At 45.6% G+C, this 23,164-nt stretch overlaps 1 protein-coding gene across 1 annotated transcript in view; it reads left to right on the top strand.

The window, feature by feature from the left end:
• The window catches only part of LOC148502454 (uncharacterized), a 38,404-nt gene extending 20,075 nt beyond the window's left edge, over window positions 1-18,329 (top strand). The window contains exons 8-11 of the mRNA XM_088449873.1: window positions 6,079-6,187; window positions 14,268-14,708; window positions 16,221-16,292; window positions 17,660-18,329. Coding sequence (XP_088305999.1) covers window positions 6,079-6,187; window positions 14,268-14,708; window positions 16,221-16,292; window positions 17,660-18,279 — 1,242 coding nt within the window. The 3' untranslated portion in view covers window positions 18,280-18,329. The remainder of the gene's footprint in view (window positions 1-6,078; window positions 6,188-14,267; window positions 14,709-16,220; window positions 16,293-17,659) is intronic.
• The last annotated feature ends 4,835 nt before the right edge of the window (window positions 18,330-23,164 follow it).

The raw sequence follows: 23,164 nt of genomic DNA, 5'->3' as shown, positions 1-23,164 counted from the left end.
ATCCGTGCATCCACATGTGCAAGGTCTGAGACGCCCACTGTCAGTCTCCGTATACACTGAAATACCGATTGGTGCGTCCTTAGAAATAACCATCGTTCGCATCATACATGCACTAGGCACTCCATCTGAATATGGCCTCCACTGTGAGCGGTCGAGCATCTGTATACTCAACTGCTTTCACCGACACGCCCGCAGAACTCCAGGGGGAGCCGCGCCCTATGCAGGACAGTAATTTGTCGCCCCTTACGTGTGACCGAAAATAGGGGTGTGGCCCAATTACCATAAGACACGCCCCTGAATGCCCTTATTAGGGGGCGTGCCCGTATGGCACGCCTCCTGTTAATATCAGGCTGGGGGCAAGCCCAGCACTATATCAGCAGCTGGGCTGCCCCCAGCCTGACGTTAACAGGCGTCCTGACATCCTCTTCCTGCACTGAATGGATGCGCGCGGCATCCATTCCTCTTCTCCGGGGCCGGCACAGCTGCGGCGGTGGAGCAGCGGGGTAGTGCCTGAAAAACGGGACTGTCCCGCTGAAATCAGGAATGGCTGGGAGGAGTGCGTCCTCTATGTGGTGGTGGCGCCCCTGTTCGAACGCACTGGTCGAACATCCTCGAGCTGGACCTGTCCGTGCTAAGACAATGGCCACTACATTTTACTTACACTTCTCCCTGCATTCGGCTGAAATTAGAACTTTGACTGCACGGACACAATCAGGCGCAACTTAGATGCATGCACAGTAGCAAAAACTTGATCCACTATGTCTGACATGGGGAGTGCATTCGGTATGCAGTCGGGAAGCCGGCGGACCTAGGCCCTGATTCAGAGGCGCACGCTATTTGCGTTTGTTCGCTCTGAATCAGGGCGTCCCTATTTTTTTTTTGACCGGCCTCCAGGCCGCTCGCACAGCTGTGGGTGACCACCCACAGCATGTGCGTGCGGCCTGTCGATAGTCACGATTATCGTGACCATCGGGCTTGCGAGGAGACCCTTGTGGTAGGGTCTCAGGTCTCGCAAGCCCGAGTGGACTTCCTGCTCTAATAGAGCAGGTGTCACGCTTGGCGCTGGGGGAGTGGAAACTCTGGGTCCGGGTTGCGGGAGGAAACTAAGGCGAGGGGCCTGGATATATGTTCTCCTCATCCACAACTCTCGAGTGTTGACGAGACCTGGGCAATGGTGCGGAGTCTAACCCACAGGATGGTGTTCGCCAGTGACCCCTCCAATCGGGATTTGGGCTTAGCTGCACCCTGTGAGCAGGTCGCCGTCCTTTGACCAGGTACCCGAGCTCAGTGGGAATTGGAGACACAAATAACCGTGGCCCTAATAAGAGATGCCTAAGGTTTAAGGCACTGTGGAGTGATCCACAAACAACGTAAAGAAGTCTGGCAATACTGTAGCACAAAGTTCACTAGTGACACGTTTAACACACAGGCAGATATGGTAATTCACTGTTGTATGAAGTTCACTAGAGGCTCGTTTAGCACACAGGCAGCTGGTAATTAACTGTTGCACCTGGTTCACTAGAGACTTGTTTAGCACACAGGCAGATGGTAATACACTGTTGCATGAAGTTCACTAGAGACACGTTTAGCACACAGGCAGATGGTAATACACTGTTGCATGAAGTTCACTAGAGACACGTTTAGCACACAGGCAGATGGTAATACACTGTTGCACAAGGTTCACTAGAGACACGTTTAGCACACAGGCAGATGGTAATTCACTGTTGCACAAGGTTCACTAGAGACACGTTTAGCACACAGGCAGATGGTAATTCACTGTTGCACAAGGTTCACTAGAGACACGTTTAGCACACAGGCAGATGGTAATTCACTGTTGCACAAGGTTCACTAGAGACACGTTTAGCACACAGGCAGATGGTAATTCACTGTTGCACACGGTTCACTAGAGACACGTTTAGCACACAGGCAGATGGTAATACACTGTTGCAAGAAGTTCACTAGAGACACGTTTAGCACACAGGCAGATGGTAATACACTGTTGCAAGAAGTTCACTAGAGACACGTTTAGCACACAGGCAGATGGTAATACACTGTTGCACAAGGTTCACTAGAGACACGTTTAGCACACAGGCAGATGGTAATTCACTGTTGCACAAGGTTCACTAGAGACACGTTTAGCACACAGGCAGATGGTAATTCACTGTTGCACAAGGTTCACTAGAGACACGTTTAGCACACAGGCAGATGGTAATTCACTGTTGCACAAGGTTCACTAGAGACACGTTTAGCACACAGGCAGATGGTAATTCACTGTTGCACACGGTTCACTAGAGACACGTTTAGCACACAGGCAGATGGTAATACACTGTTGCAAGAAGTTCACTAGAGACACGTTTAGCACACAGGCAGATGGTAATACACTGTTGCAAGAAGTTCACTAGAGACACGTTTAGCACACAGGCAGATGGTATCTCACTGTTGCACAGGGATCACAGTAACGTCTTGGCACAGATGGAACACACTGTAGAGTAAATAGAACGCCAGGAACCTGGACCGGAACTCAACTAGGGACTAGGAGACAACCGTTGTTCAGGCAGTTTGCAGAAAGGTGGAAGCAGGCTATATACCCCACAGAACCCTTTGATAGGTGCACAGCGATCAGCTGACGCTCACCTATCCCAGGCCAGAAGTACAGTCACATGGGCCGACTGACATGGCGGCGCCCATGCCGGGAACCCCGAGTCCAGACACCGGACCACCCGCAGTCCCCTACGCACGGGGAGAATGCTCAGCGTCCTCTCAGCCGCCGTGCCAGCTGCCCGACCGCCCGGGAGATCAAAGGAAGCCGGCGAGGAGGTAAGGCCGCGCTGATCCCCGGCAGAGTCCTGACAGCAGGAAGTCCACTATTGACATCACTAGTGATGTCAGTAGGGCCGCCCACAAACGGCAGGCGGTCTTTCAGGAACGCCTCCGTTTGTGCAGCCACCCCCCCCCTCCCCACCTACAAAACGACATCGACAGCCGCCCCGTCTTGTAGCGAGCCCCGGAACGAGTGATTTCTCACTCGCTCCGGGGCTCGTGCCCGCGCGTGCACAATGGCCCACCATCGACCTGCTTGCGAGCAATGTGCGCTCGCAATCAGGCCCCTAATCCTGACAGCCAGCTTCCCGACTGCTTAATCCCGAAGCCTACCATTAGACCTACGCTGGTAGCCCGACACCCGGTTTACCGATGGAAGGTAAGCTTGGCACGGGGCGCGGACAGCCACGGGGGGGGAGGGGTTAGGTTTAGGGCTCCCGGGGGGGACTTAGGGTTAGGCACCACCCTGGGAGGTTAGGTTTAGGCTAGGGGATTAGGGTTAGGCACCCCCAGGAGGAGGTTAGGGTTAGGCTGCGGGGAAGGGGGGTTTAGGTTTAGGCACTTAGAGGGGGTTAGGGTTAGGCACTTGGGGGGAGGTTAGGGTTAGGCACCCCTAAGGGAGGGTTAGGGGAGGGAATTAGGTTAGTTCTTACCTTAGGACGATCGGGATTTCCTCCTGTGTCGGGCAGCCACTGTCGGGAATTGAACCATGCGGCCGGCGGCAAATCATACTGATTCCGTGCATTCACCTCTGAAACAGGCCCACAGTGTCATAGAATGCAGCTAGGTATATGGAATATTCGCACAGGAACTAATACTTCTATAAATCTATTCCCCTAATAAATTCCAAATTCTTCAATTGTTTGGGGAGGTGCACCTAAGACCTGGATAGTGTCATAGAATGCATCAGACTGGACACAGAGTCAGAGATGGCGTCAGAGATATCACAATCTCAGAGAATGCGTCAGAGACCACGCTGCCTGAGAATGACAGTCCATAGTGCCAAAGAATGTGTCAGGCAGGCCACAGTGTCAGAGAATGTGTCAGATAAGTCACAGTGTCAGAGAATGTGTCAGATAAGTCACAGTGTCAGAGAATGCGTCAGATAAGTCACAGTGTCAGAGAATGCGTCAGATAAGTCACAGTGTCAGAGAATGCGTCAGAGAGGTCACAGGGTCAGAGAATGTGTCAGATAAGTCACAGTGTCAGAGAATGTGTCAGATAAGTCACAGTGTCAGATAAGTCACAGTGTCAGAGAATGCGTCAGGCAGGCCACAGTGTCAGAGAATGCGTCAGGCAGGCCACAGTGCCAGAGAATGCATCAGACAGACCACAGTGTCAGATACTGCGTCAGACAGGCCACAGTGTCAGGGAATACATCAGAAAGGCCACAGTGTCAGAGAATGCGTCAGACAGTCCACAGTGTCAGTGAATGCGTCAGTCAGGCCACAGTGTCTGGGATTGCGTCAGTCAGGCCACAGTGTCAGAGAATGCGTCAGGCCACAGTGCCAGAGAGTGCGTCAGACAGGCCACATTGCCAGAGAGTGCGTCAGACAGGCCACATTGCCAGAGAGTGTCAGGTCACAGTGTCAGAGAATGCGTCAGGCCACAGTGTCTGGGAATGCGTCAGGCAGGCCACAGTGTCTGGGAATGCGTCAGGCAGGCCACAGAGTCAGTGAATGCGTCAGGCAGGCCACAGTGTCAGGGAATGCGTCAGACAGGCCACAGTGTCTGGGAATGCGTCAGGCAGGCCACAGTGCCAGCGAATGCGTCAGGCAGGCCACAGTGTCAGGGAATACATCAGAAAGGCCACAGTGTCTGGGAATGCGTCAGACAGGCCACAGTGTCAGGGAATGCGTCAGATAGGCCACAGTGTCTGGGAATGCGTCAGGCAGGTCACAGGGCCAGAGAGTGCATCAGACAGGTCACAGGGCCAGAGAATGCGTCAGGCCACAGAGTCAGTGAATTCATCAGACAGGTCACAGTGTCAGAGAATGCGCCAGGCAGGCCACAGTGCCAGAGAATGCATCAGACAGGTCACAGGGCCAGAGAGTGCATCGGACAGGTCACAGGGCCAGAGAGTGCATCGGACAGGTCACAGGGCCAGAGAGTGCATCGGACAGGTCACAGGGCCAGAGAGTGCATCGGACAGGTCACAGGGCCAGAGAGTGCATCGGACAGGTCACAGGGCCAGAGAGTGCATCGGACAGGTCACAGGGCCAGAGAGTACATCGGACAGGTCACAGGGCCAGAGAGTGCATCGGACAGGTCACAGGGCCAGAGAGTGCATCGGACAGGTCACAGGGCCAGAGAGTGCATCGGACAGGTCACAGGGCCAGAGAGTGCATCGGACAGGTCACAGGGCCAGAGAGTGCATCGGACAGGTCACAGGGTCACAGAGTGCATCAGACAGGTCACAGGGTCAGAGAATGTTTTTATGGATGCTGTCTAAGCTTATGATTACATGTAATATTCCCAATAAAAAGTAAAGAAATTAGAATATTGAGGAATATACTTAGGGGTAAATCTGTGGAATTGAGGCCTGATTCAGCAAGGAACGCAACTACGAATGCAATAGCGATTACACACGTCGTCTCACTGCGATAGTATACTAATCCATTGCGATCGCTATGCCGCCACTGCATTACATAAGGATGCCAACTTTACCTTACACACATCCGTAATGTTTAGCAAGACTGTGAAAACATCAATCGAATACCATCGCAGCCTCACGCACACTTGCACAAGCTCTGACCTTACTCAGAAATTGCTAACTTCCACACACGCTATCAGGCCTCAGACTGCGTATGACATCGCAGTGGATAATTTATGCACACCCCTGCAACGGTGTTCAAACGCACTGGCACGCCTGTGTTCAGCCGACCTCCCTCCCCCATTACCACCCACAAATGGCACTTCCTGTCAATCACTCTGCGATGGCTCTGCGTAGTCACTGAGATCGCAGTCCCTATCACAGTGGCCGGTATGCACACACACACTACGATGCATACCCATATGCAGTACGCAACAATCGGCCGACTGCGTGCATATTAGCAACTACGTTCCTTACTGAATCAGGCCTTAAATGCCTGAAACATATCCAGTAGGCAGATACAGTAGGTCACAGTGCAGAGAATATCACAGATACCCAATCAAATGTTTTCCTCCATTAAATATTGTAATAATTCATTTAAAAAAACGTAATCTTCAGACACAATGTGAATTTATTAATTTTATGTTGTGTTTGTGTATTTTTAGAAAGAAAACCTGAATGTTGTAATAGTTGATGTTGTAGAAGAGAAAGAGACAAGAGATGAGAGGTGTGAGAAGATTACAGAGGAGGAAATTCCTGCAGATACCAGCACAGGTGATTAATAATCACTACAGGAAAAAAAAGTAGATGTGCGAGAACTGAGGGGTGATAAACAGTACCTAGGACCATTGCCGAGGTAAATATGGTTACATGGGTAAGGAGGGGTAGATGAGGATACATGTATAAGGAGGGGTAGTTGTGAGGATACATGTATAAGGAGGGGTAGATGAGGATACGTGTATAAGGAGGGGTAAATGAGGTAATATGTATAAGGAGGGGTAGATGAGGATACATGTATAAGGAGGGGTAGTTGTGAAGATACATGTATAAGGAGGGGTAAATGCGAGGTTACATGGATAAGGAGGGGTAGATGAGGATACATGTATAAGGAGGGGTAGATGAGGTTACATGGGTAAGGAGGGGTAAATGCGAGGTTACATGTATAAGGAGGGGTAGATGAGGATACATGTATAAGGAGGGGTAGATGGGGATACATGTATAAGGAGGGGTAGATGGGGATACATGTATAAGGAGGGGTAGATGGGGATACATGTATAAGGAGGGGTAGATGAGGTAACGTGTATAAGGAGGGGTAGATGAGGATACATGTATAAGGAGGGGTAGATGAGGATAGGAGGAGTAGATGAGGATACATATATAAGGAGGGGTAGATGAGGATACATGTATAAGGAGGGGTAGATGAGGATACATGTATAAGGAGGGGTAGATGAGGATACATGTATAAGGAGGGGTAGATGAGGATACGTGTATAAGGAGGGGTAGATGAGGATACATGTATAAGGAGGGGTAGATGAGGATACATGTATAAGGAGGGGTAGATGAGGATATATGTATAAGGAGGGGTAAATGCGAGGTTACATGTATAAGGAGGGGTAGATGAGGATACATGTATAAGGAGGGGTAGATGAGGATATATGTATAAGGAGGGGTAAATGCGAGGTTACATGTATAAGGAGGGGTAGATGAGGATACATGTATAAGGAGGGGTAGATGAGGATATATATATAAGGAGGGGTAGATGAGGATACGTGTATAAGGAGGGGTAGATGAGGATACATGTATAATCAGGGGTAGATGAGGTTACCTGTATAAGGAGGGGTAGATGAGGATACATGTATAAGGAGGGGTAAATGAGGATACGTGTATAAGGAGGGGTAGATGAGGATACGTGTATAAGGAGGGGTAGATGAGGATACATATATAAGGAGGGGTAGATGAGGATACGTGTGTAAGGAGGGGTAGATGAGGATACATGTATAAGGAGGGGTAGATGAGCATACATGTATAAGGAGGGGTAGATGAGGATACGTGTATAAGGAGGGGTAGATGAGGATACATGTATAAGGAGGGGTACATGAGGATACAAATATAAGGAGGGGTAGATGAGGGTACATGAATAAGGAGGGGTAGATGAGGATACATGTATAAGGAGGGGTACATGAGGATACGTGTATAAGGAGGGGTAGATGAGGATACGTGTATAAGGAGGGGTAGATGAGGATACGTGTATAAGGAGGGGTAGATGAGGATACATGTATGAGGAGGGGTAAATGAGGATGCATGTAAAAGGAGGGGTAGATGAGGATACATGTATAAGGAGGGGTAGATGAGGATACATGTATAAGGAGGGGTAGATGAGGATACATGTATAAGGAGAGGTAGATGAGGATATGTGTATAAGGAGGGGTAGATGAGGTTACGTGTATAAGGAGGGGTAGATGAGGATACGTGTATAAGGAGGGGTAGATGAGGTTACGTGTATAAGGAGGGGTAGATGAGGTTACATGGATAAGGAGGAGTAGATGAGGATACATGTATAAGGAGGGGTAGATGAGGATACATGTATAAGGAGGGGTAGATGAGGATACATGTATAAGGAGTGGTAGATGAGGATACGTGTATAAGGAGGGGTAGATGAGGATACGTGTATAAGGAGGGGTAGATGAGGATATATGTATAAGGAGGGGTAAATGCGAGGTTACATGTATAAGGAGGGGTAGATGAGGATACATGTATAAGGAGGGGTAGATGAGGATATATATATAAGGAGGGGTAGATGAGGATACGTGTATAAGGAGGGGTAGATGAGGATACATGTATAATCAGGGGTAGATGAGGTTACCTGTATAAGGAGGGGTAGATGAGGATACATGTATAAGGAGGGGTAAATGAGGATACGTGTATAAGGAGGGGTAGATGAGGATACGTGTATAAGGAGGGGTAGATGAGGATACGTGTGTAAGGAGGGGTAGATGAGGATACATGTATAAGGAGGGGTAGATGAGCATACATGTATAAGGAGGGGTAGATGAGGATACGTGTATAAGGAGGGGTAGATGAGGATACATGTATAAGGAGGGGTACATGAGGATACAAATATAAGGAGGGGTAGATGAGGGTACATGAATAAGGAGGGGTAGATGAGGATACATGTATAAGGAGGGGTACATGAGGATACGTGTATAAGGAGGGGTAGATGAGGATACGTGTATAAGGAGGGGTAGATGAGGATACGTGTATAAGGAGGGGTAGATGAGGATACATGTATGAGGAGGGGTAAATGAGGATGCATGTAAAAGGAGGGGTAGATGAGGATACATGTATAAGGAGGGGTAGATGAGGATACATGTATAAGGAGGGGTAGATGAGGATACATGTATAAGGAGAGGTAGATGAGGATATGTGTATAAGGAGGGGTAGATGAGGTTACGTGTATAAGGAGGGGTAGATGAGGATACGTGTATAAGGAGGGGTAGATGAGGTTACGTGTATAAGGAGGGGTAGATGAGGTTACATGGATAAGGAGGAGTAGATGAGGATACATGTATAAGGAGGGGTAGATGAGGATACATGTATAAGGAGGGGTAGATGAGGATACATGTATAAGGAGTGGTAGATGAGGATACGTGTATAAGGAGGGGTAGATGAGGATACGTGTGTAAGGAGGGGTAGATGAGGGTACGTGTGTAAGGAGGCGTAGATGAGGATACATGTATAAGGAGGGGTAGATGAGGATACGTGTATAAGGAGAGGTAGATGAGGGTATGTGTACAAGGAGGGGTAGATGAGGGTACGTGTATAAGGAGGGGTAGATGAGGATACGTGTATAAGGAGGGGTAAGTGAGGGTACGTGTATAAGGAGGGGTAGATGAGGATACGTGTGTAGGGAGGGGTACATGAGGATACAAGTATAAGGAGGGGTAGATGAGGGTACATGTATAAGGAGGGGTAGATGAGGATACATGTATAAGGAGGGGTAAATGAGGATACGTGTATAAGGAGGGGTAAATGAGGATACGTGTATAAGGAGGGGTAGATGAGGATACGTGTATAAGGAGGGGTAGATGAGGATACGTGTATGAGGAGGGGTAAATGAGGATGCATGTAAAAGGAGGGGTAGATGAGGATACATGTATAAGGAGGGGTAGATGAGGATACATGTATAAGGAGGGGTAGATGAGGATACATGTATAAGGAGGGGTAGATGAGGATATGTGTATAAGGAGGGGTAGATGAGGTTACGTGTATAAGGAGGGGTAGATGAGGATACGTGTATAAGGAGGGGTAGATGAGGTTACGTGTATAAGGAGGGGTAGATGAGGTTACATGGATAAGGAGGAGTAGATGAGGATACATGTATAAGGAGGGGTAGATGAGGATACATGTATAAGGAGGGGTAGATGAGGATACATGTATAAGGAGTGGTAGATGAGGATACGTGTATAAGGGGGGGTAGATGAGGGTACGTGTATAAGGAGGGGTAGATGAGGATACATGTATAAGGAGTGGTAGTTTAGGTAACATGTATAATTGAGGGGTAGATGAGGTAATATGTATTAGGAGGGGCAGATGAGGATACATGTATAAGGAGGGGTAGATGAGGATACGTGTATAAGGAGGGGTAGATGAGGATACATGTATAAGATGGGGTAGATGAGGTTGCATGGGAATGTAGTCTGGAAGCCAACGGTCTTAATGCTGACCGCCGGCTTCCAGACTCTCGGCGTGGTACTAATGACAAGCGTCGAAAACTCGACACCTGTCATTAACCATACACCGGAATCCTGTCATTAGTACCACGCCGAGAGTCTGGAAGCCGGCGGTCAGCATTAAGACCGTTGGCTTCCAGACTCCATCCCCCTTATACATGCAACCTCATCTACCCCTCCTTATACATGTATCCTCATCTACCCCTCCTTATACATGTATCCTCATCTACCCCTCCTTATACATGTATCCTCATCTACCCCTCCTTATACATGTATCCTTATCTACCCCTCCTTATACATGTATCCTCATCTACCCCTCCTTATACATGTATCCTCATCTACCCCTCAATTATACATGTTACCTAAACTACCACTCCTTATACATGTATAACTTCCGAACGAAGGAAAGCCGGGCGCAGGGCGCGGACAGCCGCGCGGGGGGGATGTTAGGTTCAGGGCTCCTGGGGGGAATTACGGTTAGGCACCACCAGAAGAGGGATTAGGGTTAGGCACCCCTAAGGGAGGGTTAGGGGAGGGAATTAGGTTAGCGATACTTACCTTAGGGACGATCGGGGTCTTCACCCTTGTCGGGCTGTCGGTATTTGAATACCTACTACACCATATAAGGAGGGGAAGATGAGGTTATTTTGTGATAAAGTGTGGATGGGCTTTATTTCCACTATTAATTTAATAATAACTTAGCAATTATTATAACTAGTTATATACTTTAAACTCACTCATAAAGTTCTACTCATTAAATATGTCTGACCATATACTACAGCATGGGACAATTATATTCATGAAAGATGCTGTTATAAAAGTAATGTGTATATTTTTTTAAACAAAAGTGTTTACATATACAGGTTGAGTCTCCCATATCCAAAATGCTTGGGACCAGGGGTATTTTGGATATCGGAATATTCCGTATTTTGGAATAATTGCATACCATATTGAAATGTCTTAGGAATAGGGCCCAAATCTAAACACAGAATACATTTATGATTTATATACACCTTATACACACAGCCTGCAGGTAATTTTATACAATATTTTCAATAATTTGGTGGCTCAAACAAAGTTTGTGTACATATATGAAATTCATTTATGTGTCATATACACCTTATACACACAGCCTATAGGTCATTTTATACATTATTTTTAATAATTTTGTGCTTTAAACAAAGTTTGTGTACATTAAACCATCAAAAATCAAAGTTTTCACTATCTCAGTCATGCCAAAAATATTCCGTATTTCGGAATATTCCGTATTTTGGAATATTTGGATATGGGAGACTCAACCTGTATTAGAAAGTATAGCAAATACAATACAATATTTCTCTGTGTTGCCGTTGGTAAGGTGACCTGTATGTACAACTGTGGGTGTGGGGTTTCAGCTCATTTTGAGCAATTTTTTAGTGAAATTAACTCTTTCAGTACTGGCTGTGCATATTTAAGACTATAAGGGCATAACTTGCGGAATGTTGTGACGGTTTTCGTCTGATAGTCACGCGATAGTACTGCGGAACTAGACAGCGACTTCCATTGATTGGCCATGTGGTCACACCTGCAAAACAATCCAACAGCGAGTTTCATTACATAAACGTTTTCTATATCACATATTATATACAGTATGTTAGCATTGGCTGTTAGAGGTTACAAGAGCTTGACATCATTAGTCCTATATAAGCCGTGTTTGTGCAGATTACACTATCACAAGTGTCGGAAGGAGATACGTTTAGGTGATTAGGAAAGAGGATGTTTTTTGGAGTTTGTAGATTTTTTTGGTGTGTTAATTGCGATTACTGCTTGATTTGTTTTTTTATTTTGATGTATACTTTTTTTTGGTCCTTGTCTGTAGTGTCTGTTTGTGTGTTCTGCTATGTATGTGTGAGTAGTTTGTGCCAGTGTTTGTCTGTTCTGTCTTTAATTTTTAATTGATGGTTGTTTTTTTTTTTTGTAGAATGGCGAGTGGGAGGTTGGGGGACCCCAAGAGACAATGGAGGAGGCAGAGGGTGAGGCGTAACGTGTATATCTAGGCCTCCTTATCTATGTAACCTCACATTTGCCCCTCCTTATCCATGTAGCCTTACATCTACCCTTCCTTACCTATGTTACCTCACATCTACCTTGTTACCCTTGTAACCTCACATCTAACCCTCATTACCCATGTAGCATCACATCAACCCGTCCTTACCCATGTAACCGTACATCTACCCCTCCTTACCCATGTAACCTCACATCTACCTCTCCTTACCCATGAAACCTCACATCTACCTCTCCTTATTCATGTAACCTCATATCTATCCCTCCTTAACCATGTAACCTCACATCTACCTCTCCTTACCCATGTAACCTCACATCTACCTCTCCTTATTCATGTAACCTCATATCTATCCCTCCTTAACCATGTAACCTCACATCTACCTCTCCTTACCCATCTACCTCTCCTTACCCATGTAACCTCACATCTACCCCTCCTTACCCATGTAACCTCACATCTACCTCTCCTTACCCATGTAACCTCACATCTACCTCTCCTTACCCATGTAACCTCACATCTACCTCTCCTTACCCATGTAACCTCACAACTACCCCTCCTTACCCATGTAACCTCACATCTACCCCTCCTTACCCATGTAACCTCACATCTAACTCCCCTTACCCATGTAACCTCACATCTACCCCTCCTTACCCATGTAACCTCACATCTACCCCTCCTTACCCATTTACCCATGTAACCTCACATCTACCCATCCTTACCCATGTAACCTCACATCTACCCATCCTTACCCATGTAACCTCACAACTACCCCTCCATACCCATGTAACCTGACATCTACCCCTGCTTACCCATTTAACCTCACATCTACCTCCCCTTACCCATGTAACCTCACATCTACCTCTCCTTACCCATGTAACCTCACAACTATCTCTCCTTACCCATTTAACCTCACATCTACCCCTCCTTACCCATGTAACCTCACAACTACCCTTCCTTGGAGGCAGAGTTTAGTGAGGAGAAAGAGGAGGTTGGGGGACCCCAAGAGACAATGGAGGAGGCAGAGGGTGAGGCGTAACGTGTATATCTAGGCCTCCTTATCTATGTAACCTCACATATCCATGTCACATTTGCCCCTCCTTATCCATGTAGCCTTACATCTACCCTTCCTTACCTATGTTACCTCACATCTACCTCCTTACCCATGTAACCTCACATCTACCTCTCCTTACCCATGAAACCTCACATCTACCTATCTTTACCCATGTAACCTCACATCTACCCCTCCTTACCCATGTAACCTCACATCTACCTCTCCTTATTCATGTAACCTCATATCTATCCCTCCTTAACCATGTAACCTCACATCTACCTCTCCTTACCCATGTAACCTCACATCTACCTCTCCTTACCCATGTAACCTCACATCTACCCCTCCTTACCCATGTAACCTCACATCTACCTCTCCTTACCCATGTAACCTCACATCTACCTCTCCTTACCCATGTAACCTCACATCTACCTCTCCTTACCCATGTAACCTCACAACTACTCCTCCTTACCCATGTAACCTCACATCTACCCCTCCTTACCCATGTAACCTCACATCTACCCATCCTTACCCATGTAACCTCACATCTACCCATCCTTACCCATGTAACCTCACAACTACCCCTCCTTACCCATGTAACCTGACATCTACCCCTGCTTACCCATGTAACCTCACATCTACCTCCCCTTACCCATGTAACCTCACATCTACCTCTCCTTACCCATGTAACCTCACAACTATCTCTCCTTACCCATTTAACCTCACATCTACCCCTCCTTACCCATGTAACCTCACATCTACCTCTCCTTACCCATGTAACCTCAAATCAACCTCTCCTTACCCATGTAACCTCACAACTACCCCTCCTTACCCATGTAACCTCACATCTACCCCTCCTTACCAATGCATTAATATCAATATATCACAGGGTGGCAGCATTGGCTTCAATTAAGGGACTTATATATAATTAATTAACATCATTTATGTTGTGTGTATATATATATATATTTGTTTTTTTTAGCTGTTTTAGGTAAGCACCAAGAACACCATTTCTTTTGTTGTATTTTTCTTTAGAGGGTGAGGAGGAGGCAGGAAGTCAGTGTGCACCTGGCAAAACTAAGTCAGGGCGCAATGTCAGATTTAGTTATGAGGAGAACTGTGCCCTGGTCCATAGTATTGTGCCAGTCTATGACCGGATCCTGGGCATCCTGGCACACAGAACATCTTTACCAAGGAAAAAACAGCTGTGGCAATCTGTGTGTGACACGGTCAACTCGGTGAGGTACGTGAAGAGGAATGTGGAGAACTGCCGCAAGCGCTTTTCCGACATCAAGCGTAGACTCAAGGAGAAGCTGGCAGAGGAGAGCAGGGCAGCAGCAGGGACTGTTGGAGGGCTACAACCCAGATTGGAGTTCTGCTCATATGAGGAGGAGTTGCGCCAGATCATACCAACTGAGGTCCTACCCGTCCTCCATGTTGTAGACACAGATAGGCCGCTCTTGCAGTCACTACCTGGTGAGTAACAAACACTTGTTCACATCAAAACATGTTTGTTTTTTAAAACGCAATTTCGAATTTTATCGTTGTGGGGGTTGGGGTGGGATTTTGTAAAAAAAAAAAGTGAGTATCCGCCATTACAGTCCAGGTTTTAAGGATATCCATACTTTAGTCTAGATCACAGGTTCTCAGATTCGGTCCTCAGGGCCCCAAACAGTGCATGTTTTCCAGATCTCCTCACAGAATCACTAGTGAAATAATTAGCTACACCTGTGGATCTTTTAAAATGTGTTGGTGAATAACGAATACACCTGTGCACCTGCCAGGAGACCTGGAAAATATTACCTGTGTGGGGTCCTGAGGACCGAGTTTGAGAACCACTGGCCTAGATCAGTGGTTCTCAAACTCGGTCCTCAGGACCCCACACAGGTCACATTTTCCAGGTCACCCAGCTGGTGCACAGGTGTAGTCATTACTCACTAACACATTTTAAAAGATTCACAGGTGGAGCTAATTATTTCACTTTTGATTCTGTGAGGAGACATGGAAAACATGCACTGTTTGGGGTCCTGAGGACCGCGTTTGAGAACCTGTGGTCTAGATGGTTAAATCAAATTGACTGAGGTACTAATTAAGTCACCTGTGCTCAAGCCTGGATATCCTTAAAACCTGAACTGTAATGGCGAGTTTGGAAAACGGTTTTACACGATATACATTCATAAAAGGCATTTTTCAGCTTGGTTTTAAGCAGCATCGATCGCTTTCAAAGAACGTATCTGATCTCTAAAAATGATTAATGGTGGTTTTATTTTATTTTTTTGTCCTGCTGTCCTTCCCCATTTTTTCATTGTTTATACATTTTAGTCCAAAAAAAGGTGCTCTACAAATTTATACTTCTGTCTTAGGGCCTGATTCAGAGCCGCTCGTAAGCGGCAGTACGCTCGTTCCGAACGATGTTCGCCCATCTGCGCATGCGTACGGTTTTTAATACGCATGCGTGAACCAGTCAGTGCGGCCGAAAATCGTTTGTTCGCTATATAGCGAATGCCTGCTATTTTGAGTGAGAGAATGAGGCGTATGTGGGTGGTAACAGGGGAAGATGCTTGAAAACGGGGAGTGGAGATTAGAACGCAGGCGTGCTTAAAGGTCAAAACGGGCGTTTTATGGGTGTGCATAATTAAAACAGCAGCGTCATTGACCACGTCACTTGGTTGTTTTATAGTCAGAACTGTTCGCAATATAGTGGTAGGAAAAACCAACCACAAGAATAGCGAGCAGTTCATACGCTGTTCGATGTACTCGATTAATCTAATAAATAGCCGACATGACGTATGATGCGAGCGGCCAGGGGGCGTATTTTTCCAATAAACGTCCGCATGTTTTGTTCGCTCGTTCAGACATGGAGGCGTCAACAGACCGCAAGGCGCGAACGGTTCATTTGAATAACCACCCCCTTTTTCTGTACGAGCGAGCGCTAATTGCGTCCGGCTCTGAATCAGGCCCTTAATGTTTTTCGTCTTCTTTTCACAGCTCCTCCAAACAGACGCAAGGCCCCAAATAAACGGCCACAACCTCCTCCACAGGATAAAGGATATATTGCCGGTGAGTAGTCCTAAAAATAAAATGTTCAACATATATATTAAGTAATTGATGCAATTTTATTCTCCTAAACCAGGGGTGGCCAAACTCGGTCCTCGAGATCTACCAACAGTTCAGCAGGTGCACAGGTGCAGTCATTACTCACGGACACATTTTGAAAGATCCACAGGTGGAGCTAATTATTTCACTTGTGATTCTGTGAGGAGACTTGGAAAACATGAACTGTTGGTAGATCTCGAGGACCGAGTTTGGCCACCCCTGTCATAAACGAACAATCTCATGTCTTGAAATAATGAAACTAAAAAACAACAAAGCAAGGGCCAAATGAAATAATCTTGCCGTTTTTGTTTTAGAAAATAAAAACATCACAATAATGTCAAATGACATGCTTTTTGTTTATATTTTGGACTAGCCTTAAGTTTTGAACTCCCTATTTGATGTGTGTACCCAGGGACGGAATGACGCAATGTAACAGTACATCGCGCCGGCCATACACGCTGCACGATCCGGTGTAGGGCTGCGCGATGTATTGTTACATGCTGCATGTAGCAATGAGGCGTCATTCATCATACCGTCCTATCTGCTGTGCATGAATGACCGACAAACAAGCGCAATTTTTGCGTACACACTATACGATGCACGCAATATATATCTTATAGTGTATACCCAGCTTCAGGCAACTGTAAAATCTTTGTGTTACATTACTGAATGTTTTTGATTTTTTTTTTGGCGAGAAAACTTGTTTTATTTGGTTTATTTTTCATGCTGGCAAGCCAGAGAAAAATGGCAGGTCAATAATAATGGAGACCAAGGGCCTGATTCAGCAGCTTACGCAATTGCAACTACATACGCAGATCATCCGATTGTTCAGTACTGCAATCGCACTGTGGTTACGCACGCACAGAGGAATCCATCGCACTGTGAGTAACAGGCCGTGAGTGTTTGAGGATGGTGACGGGGGAGTGGTTGGAGAAACGCAGGCGTTGTCTTTTTGAATGCCGTTGCATGGGCGTGCATAAATTAGTCACTGAGACGGCATGCGCAGCCTGAGTACTCACTGCGTGCGACAAGACTTGCAGTTTCTGCGGTTGGTCAGACCTGCTGTAAATGTGTGTGACGGGCCGATGTGCGCCGATGTTACCGATGTATACGCAGGAGTGCGGATGTGAGAAAGCAGCAGTGGGTGTCTCTAAGCAGGCTGAGCTGTGGCAGGCATTAGCATATTATCGCAGCGGCATTCCGTGCAAAATCGCAGCTGCGATCGCAATTGCCATCCATACTGAATCAGGCCCCATGCTCTGTATTGTGTATTGTACACAAAGATGGAACATTGGCCAATGTAAAACCTACACATTTGCTTGTTTCGTCAGGGCCATCATATGCCATCCCTTCATGGGCACCACCTGTACAGACGGAGGAGGAACAAGAGGACATCTTCCACACATTGGTGGAAGAACCTGCTGACAACAGCACAGAACAAACAAATGAGGCCTCAGAGGAACATCATGCAGTTCCTCAGCCACAAGATCAACCAGCCTCGATGGCCAGCATGTACGGTTCTCTGGGTGACTTCACAAAACTCCAGTTTGAATTCATGCACGAGCAAACAAAACAATTTCAGTGTATCACCACACAGCTCCACAAACTAACACGGGCCACAACTGCATCACACTTCACAAGAACCAGACAGACCAACACTTTAGACCGTATCGACAAACACCTTCTTGACCTCACACAGGCTATCCGGGAGCAAAGCAGCAACCAACAAATGATGAGCAATCAACTTTGTGCTGCGATAACAAGCCTACAACAGGGTCATAACCAAAACTTACACCAAGCGAGTACATCAACAGCCAGCAGCCAAACAGAGACCCCACCGACATCTGCTGCAACACCACCACAATGGCGTAGAGGAAGGACCAGGGGAGGACTGAGACGTGGAATGTCTAGAGGGTCATATCTAGGGGAACATGCTAAAAAGAAAAAATAATTGTTTATAGTGTTACATTTTGCCTTGCATTTTTTGAATAGTAAAAGATTTTGTATTTACACAAAATATGCAGTGTTGATGTTGCCCAAACCCATAGAAAACATGTTGTTCAACACTGTAATAGGTATGAGGTATGTCACCTGCTTTACACTACAACTGGTAAATGTGTTAATCAAACTTAACACATCAAAGAAGCGCAAACCTAAACCATTTATCAGTGCAAAAGAAAAACACTAACATTAAGGGCAGCACCTCGAATAGGGAAAGTGGCAAAATCCTTATAATTGGAAAGTGTTTATAAAATAATTAAAACGCTTGGGCCACAACAAAATGACATGAGAAGTAGTGCTGGGTGAGCCTGTCTAAAACGTCATCAAGAGCATAAAGGAGTACACTGCCAGATTTATCGAGGCACCTCAACCTGCTCTTCAGTATGCAAAAGCAGCGTATTATCATGGATAAGGAGGTCTAGATGTGAGATTACATGGAATAGGTAGATGTTATGTTACATGGATAAGGAGGGGTAGATGAGGATACGTATATAAGGAGGGGTAGATGAGGATACATGTATAAGGAGGGGTAGATGAGGATACATGTATAAGGAGGTCTAGATGTGAGCTTACATGGAATAGGTAGATGTTATGTTACATGGATAAGGAGGGGTAGATGAGGATACGTATATAAGGAGGGGTAGATGAGGATACATGTATAAGGAGGTCTAGATGTGAGATTACATGGAATAGGTAGATGTTATGTTACATGGATAAGGAGGGGTAGATGAGGATACGTGTATAAGGAGGGGTAGATGAGGATACATGTATAAGGAGGGGTAGATGAGGACACATGTATAAGGAGGGGTAGATGAGGATACGTGTATAAGGAGCTGTAGGTGAGGATACATGTATAAGGAGGGGTAGATGAGGTAAAGTGTATAAGGAGGGGTAGATGAGGATACGTGTATAAGGAGGGGTGGATGAGGATACGTGTATAAGGAGGGGTAGATGAGGATACGTGTATAAGGAGGGGTAGATGAGGATACATGTATAAGGAGCGGTAGATGAGGATACATGTATATGGAGGGGTAGATGAGGATACATGTATAAGGAGGGGTAGATGAGGATACGTATATAAGGAGGGGTAGATGAGGATACATGTATAAGGAGGGGTAGATGAGGATACATGTATAAGGAGGGGTAGATGAGGATACGTGTATAAGGAGCTGTAGGTGAGGATACATGTATAAGGAGGGGTAGATGAGGTAAAGTGTATAAGGAGGGGTAGATGAGGATACGTGTATAAGGAGGGGTGGATGAGGATACGTGTATAAGGAGGGGTAGATGAGGATACGTGTATAAGGAGGGGTAGATGAGGATACGTGTACAAGGAGGGGTAGATGAGGATACGTGTATAAGGAGGGGTAGATGAGGATAAATGGATAAGGAGGGATAGATGAGGATACGTGGATAAGGAGGGGTAGATGAGGATACATGTATAAGGAGGGGTAGATGAGGATACTTGGATAAGGAGGGGTAGATGAGGATAAATGGATAAGGAGGGGTAGATGAGGGTACATATAAAAGGAGGGGTAGATGAGGATACATGGATAAGGAGGGGTAGATGAGGATACTTGTATAAGGAGGGTAAATGAAGATACATTTATAAGGAGGGGTAGATGAGGTTACATATATTAGGAGGGGTAGATGAGGATACATGTATAAGGAGGAGTAGATGAGGAATCGTGTATAAGGTTGGGTAGATGAGGATACGTGTATAAGGTTGGGTAGATGAGGATACGTGTATAAGGTTGGGTAGATGAGGATACGTGTATAAGGAGGGGTAGATGAGGATACGTGTATAAGGTTGGGTAGATGAGGATACGTGTATAAGGAGGGGTAGATGAGGATACGTGTATAAGGAGGGGTAGATGAGGATACGTGTATAAGGTTGGGTAGATGAGGATACGTGTATAAGGAGGGGTAGATGAGGATACGTGTATAAGGAGGGGTAGATGAGGATACGTGTATAAGGCGGGGTAAATGAGGTAATATGTATAAGGAGGGGTAGATGAGGATACGTGTATAAGGAGGGGTAAATGAGGTAATATGTATAAGGAGGGGTAGATGAGGATACATATATAAGGAGAGGTAGATGAGGATACGTGTATAAGGAGGGGTAGATGAGGATACGTGTATAAGGAGGGGTAAATGAGGTAATATGTATAAGGAGGGGTGGATGAGGATACATGTATAAGGAGGGGTAGTTGAGGATACATGTATAAGGAGGGGTAGTTGAGGATACATGTATAAGGAGGGGTAGATGAGGATACATGTATAAGGAGGGGTTAATGAGGATACATGTATAAGGAGTGGTAGTTTAGGTAACATGTATAATTGAGGGGTAGATGAGGATATATGTATAAGGAGTGGTAGTTTAGGTAACATGTATAAGGAGGGGTAGATGAGGATACATGTATAATTGAGAGGTAGATGAGGATACATGTATAATTGAGAGGTAGATGAGGATACATGTATAAGGAGTGGTAGTTTAGGTAACATGTATAAGGAGGGGTAGATGAGGATACATGTATAAGGAGGAGTAGATGAGGATACATGTATAATTGAGGGGTAGATGAGGATAATTGTATAAGGAGTGGTAGTTTAGGTAACATGTATAAGGAGGGGTAGATGAGGATACATGTATAAGGAGTGGTAGTTTAGGTAACATGTATAAGGAGGGGTAGATGAAGTAACAAGTTTTGAGAATGACACAAGTATTGGTTTTCACAAAGTTTGCTGCTTCAGTGTTTAGACCTTTTTGTCAGATGTTACTATGGTATACTGAAGTAAAATTACAGGCATTTCATAAGTGTCAAAGGGTTTTATTGACAATTACATTAAGTTTATGCAAAGAGTCAATATTTGCAGTATTGACCCTTCTTTTTCAAGACCTCTGCAATTCGCCCTGGCATGCTGTCAATCAAATTCTGAGCTACATACTGACTGATGGCCACCTATTCTTGCCTAATCAATGCTTGGAGTTTTTCAGAATTTGTGGGTTTTTCTTTGTCCACCTGCCTCTTGAGGATTGACCACAAGTTCTCAATGGGATTAAGGTCTGGGGAGTTTCCTGGCCATGGACCCAGAATTTCAATGTTTTGTTCCCCGAGCTACCTAGTTATCACTTTTGCCTTATAGCAAGGTGCTCCATCATGCTGGAAAATGCATTGTTCATCACCTAACTGATCTTGGATGGTTGGGAGAAGTTGCTCTTGGAGGATGTTTTGGTACCATTCTTTATTCATGGCTGTGTTCTTAGGCATAATTGTGAGTGAGGCCACTCTATTGGCTGAGAAGCAACCCCAAACATGAATGGTCTCAGGATGCTTGCACCCATTATAAAGACGTCTATGGCTCCAGACGGCACTGCTGCATAGATTCTGGCTGCAGTGTGCCATTCTAGGCACCCTGCTAGCCAGATGAGGCTAGCAGAAAAAAGCTCAGAGGGCCAGACCAAATAGGCTCCTTCCTCAGGGAAATAGGGTCCACCCTGAGGAAGGACCCTATTGGTCAGAAACTCATTGGTGGTGGAAAGGGACCCTCCATTTGTGTGGATCTATGGTGTTTTTTCATCTACCAGGACTCTCTGATTCCAACTCATTCCGAGTGAGAAGGATAGGTTAGACCCTCATGACCATACTTTTGGGAGGACCCAATCCGGGGATTACTATTACTATTTTTATTCTATTTTGTAATAATGTTTTTATTTTTTGCATTGATTTAATGGAATCAAATATCTTTTGGAATCTATGTTCTATTACCCATATCTTGCGAGGATATCCTGCTTTTGTGAAGATATTTTTCCCTGTGGAATAAAATGCCTAATTTTTTTTAACTATTGGGATCTCTGGGTTCAGTACTGTACATTTAAAGCAATTGTGCCGTTGGGATGTACAAAGAAACCTTTTGGGGAACGCCTATACCTGTACCCAGGTGAGTTAATTTCTTTGAGAGGGATATATGTGTATAATACTTACCTGCTGCACATACTAATGACTGAGAAAAGCAAAGATACCTTTTGATGAGTGCATCTCACTGTGGTTAGGTAAGTTTATCATAGGTCTCCTGGTTTTGTATTACAATATCTGCATATACTGTACGTTGGATTAATCCACAGACTGTTTTTTTTTTCTTTTTTCCTGAGAGGATTTTGAGAACACTATAGAGGGAAAAAATAATTAAAGGAGAGGGGAGTTCTTTTTACATGCTTGGGGGTATATTTATCAAGCAGTAAAAAACGTGTAGAAGTAGACCAATGGAGAAGTTGCCCATAGCAACCAATCAGCTCCTACCTATTATTTTATAGACTGTACTTGATAAATGCTACTTGAAAGCTGATTGGTTGCTATGGGCAACATCTCCACTGGTTCACTTCTCACTGCTTGATAAATAGACCCCTTGATGTTCTTCCTGAGGCCTGAGGTTAATATATGTGTATCTGGAGGCAAACGGTGTATTATTTATTGGTATGTACTGTAGATAGTCTTGAGAAGGCAAAGACTATGGGCCTAATTCAGTACCGGTCGTAAGTGCAACAACAGCCGCACATCGAGTGATTGTTTGCCATCACACATACGTATAAGCCTGCGATCGCACTGCGATTACAGATGCACAAAGGAATCCAGCGCAGATTGAGTGACAGGATGTCAGCGTTTGAGGGTAGTGGTCCGAAAAACGCAGGTGTGTCTATCCGATTAAACGTTGTGTCCTGGGCGTGCATAAATTAGCTACTGTGATTGCATACACAGCCTGAGAGCTCTCTGCGTGCCAGGAAACTTGCAGTGTCCGCGGCAGGTCAGACCTGCTGTAAATGCATACGTGACTTGACA

The sequence above is a fragment of the Taudactylus pleione genome, unplaced genomic scaffold (assembly GCF_031769625.1).
Source record: "Taudactylus pleione unplaced genomic scaffold, aTauple2 ptg000497l, whole genome shotgun sequence".
NCBI lineage: Eukaryota > Metazoa > Chordata > Amphibia > Anura > Myobatrachidae > Taudactylus > Taudactylus pleione.
The sequence above is the reverse complement of the archived record's forward strand: the minus strand, read 5'-3'. Positions and strand labels throughout refer to the sequence as shown.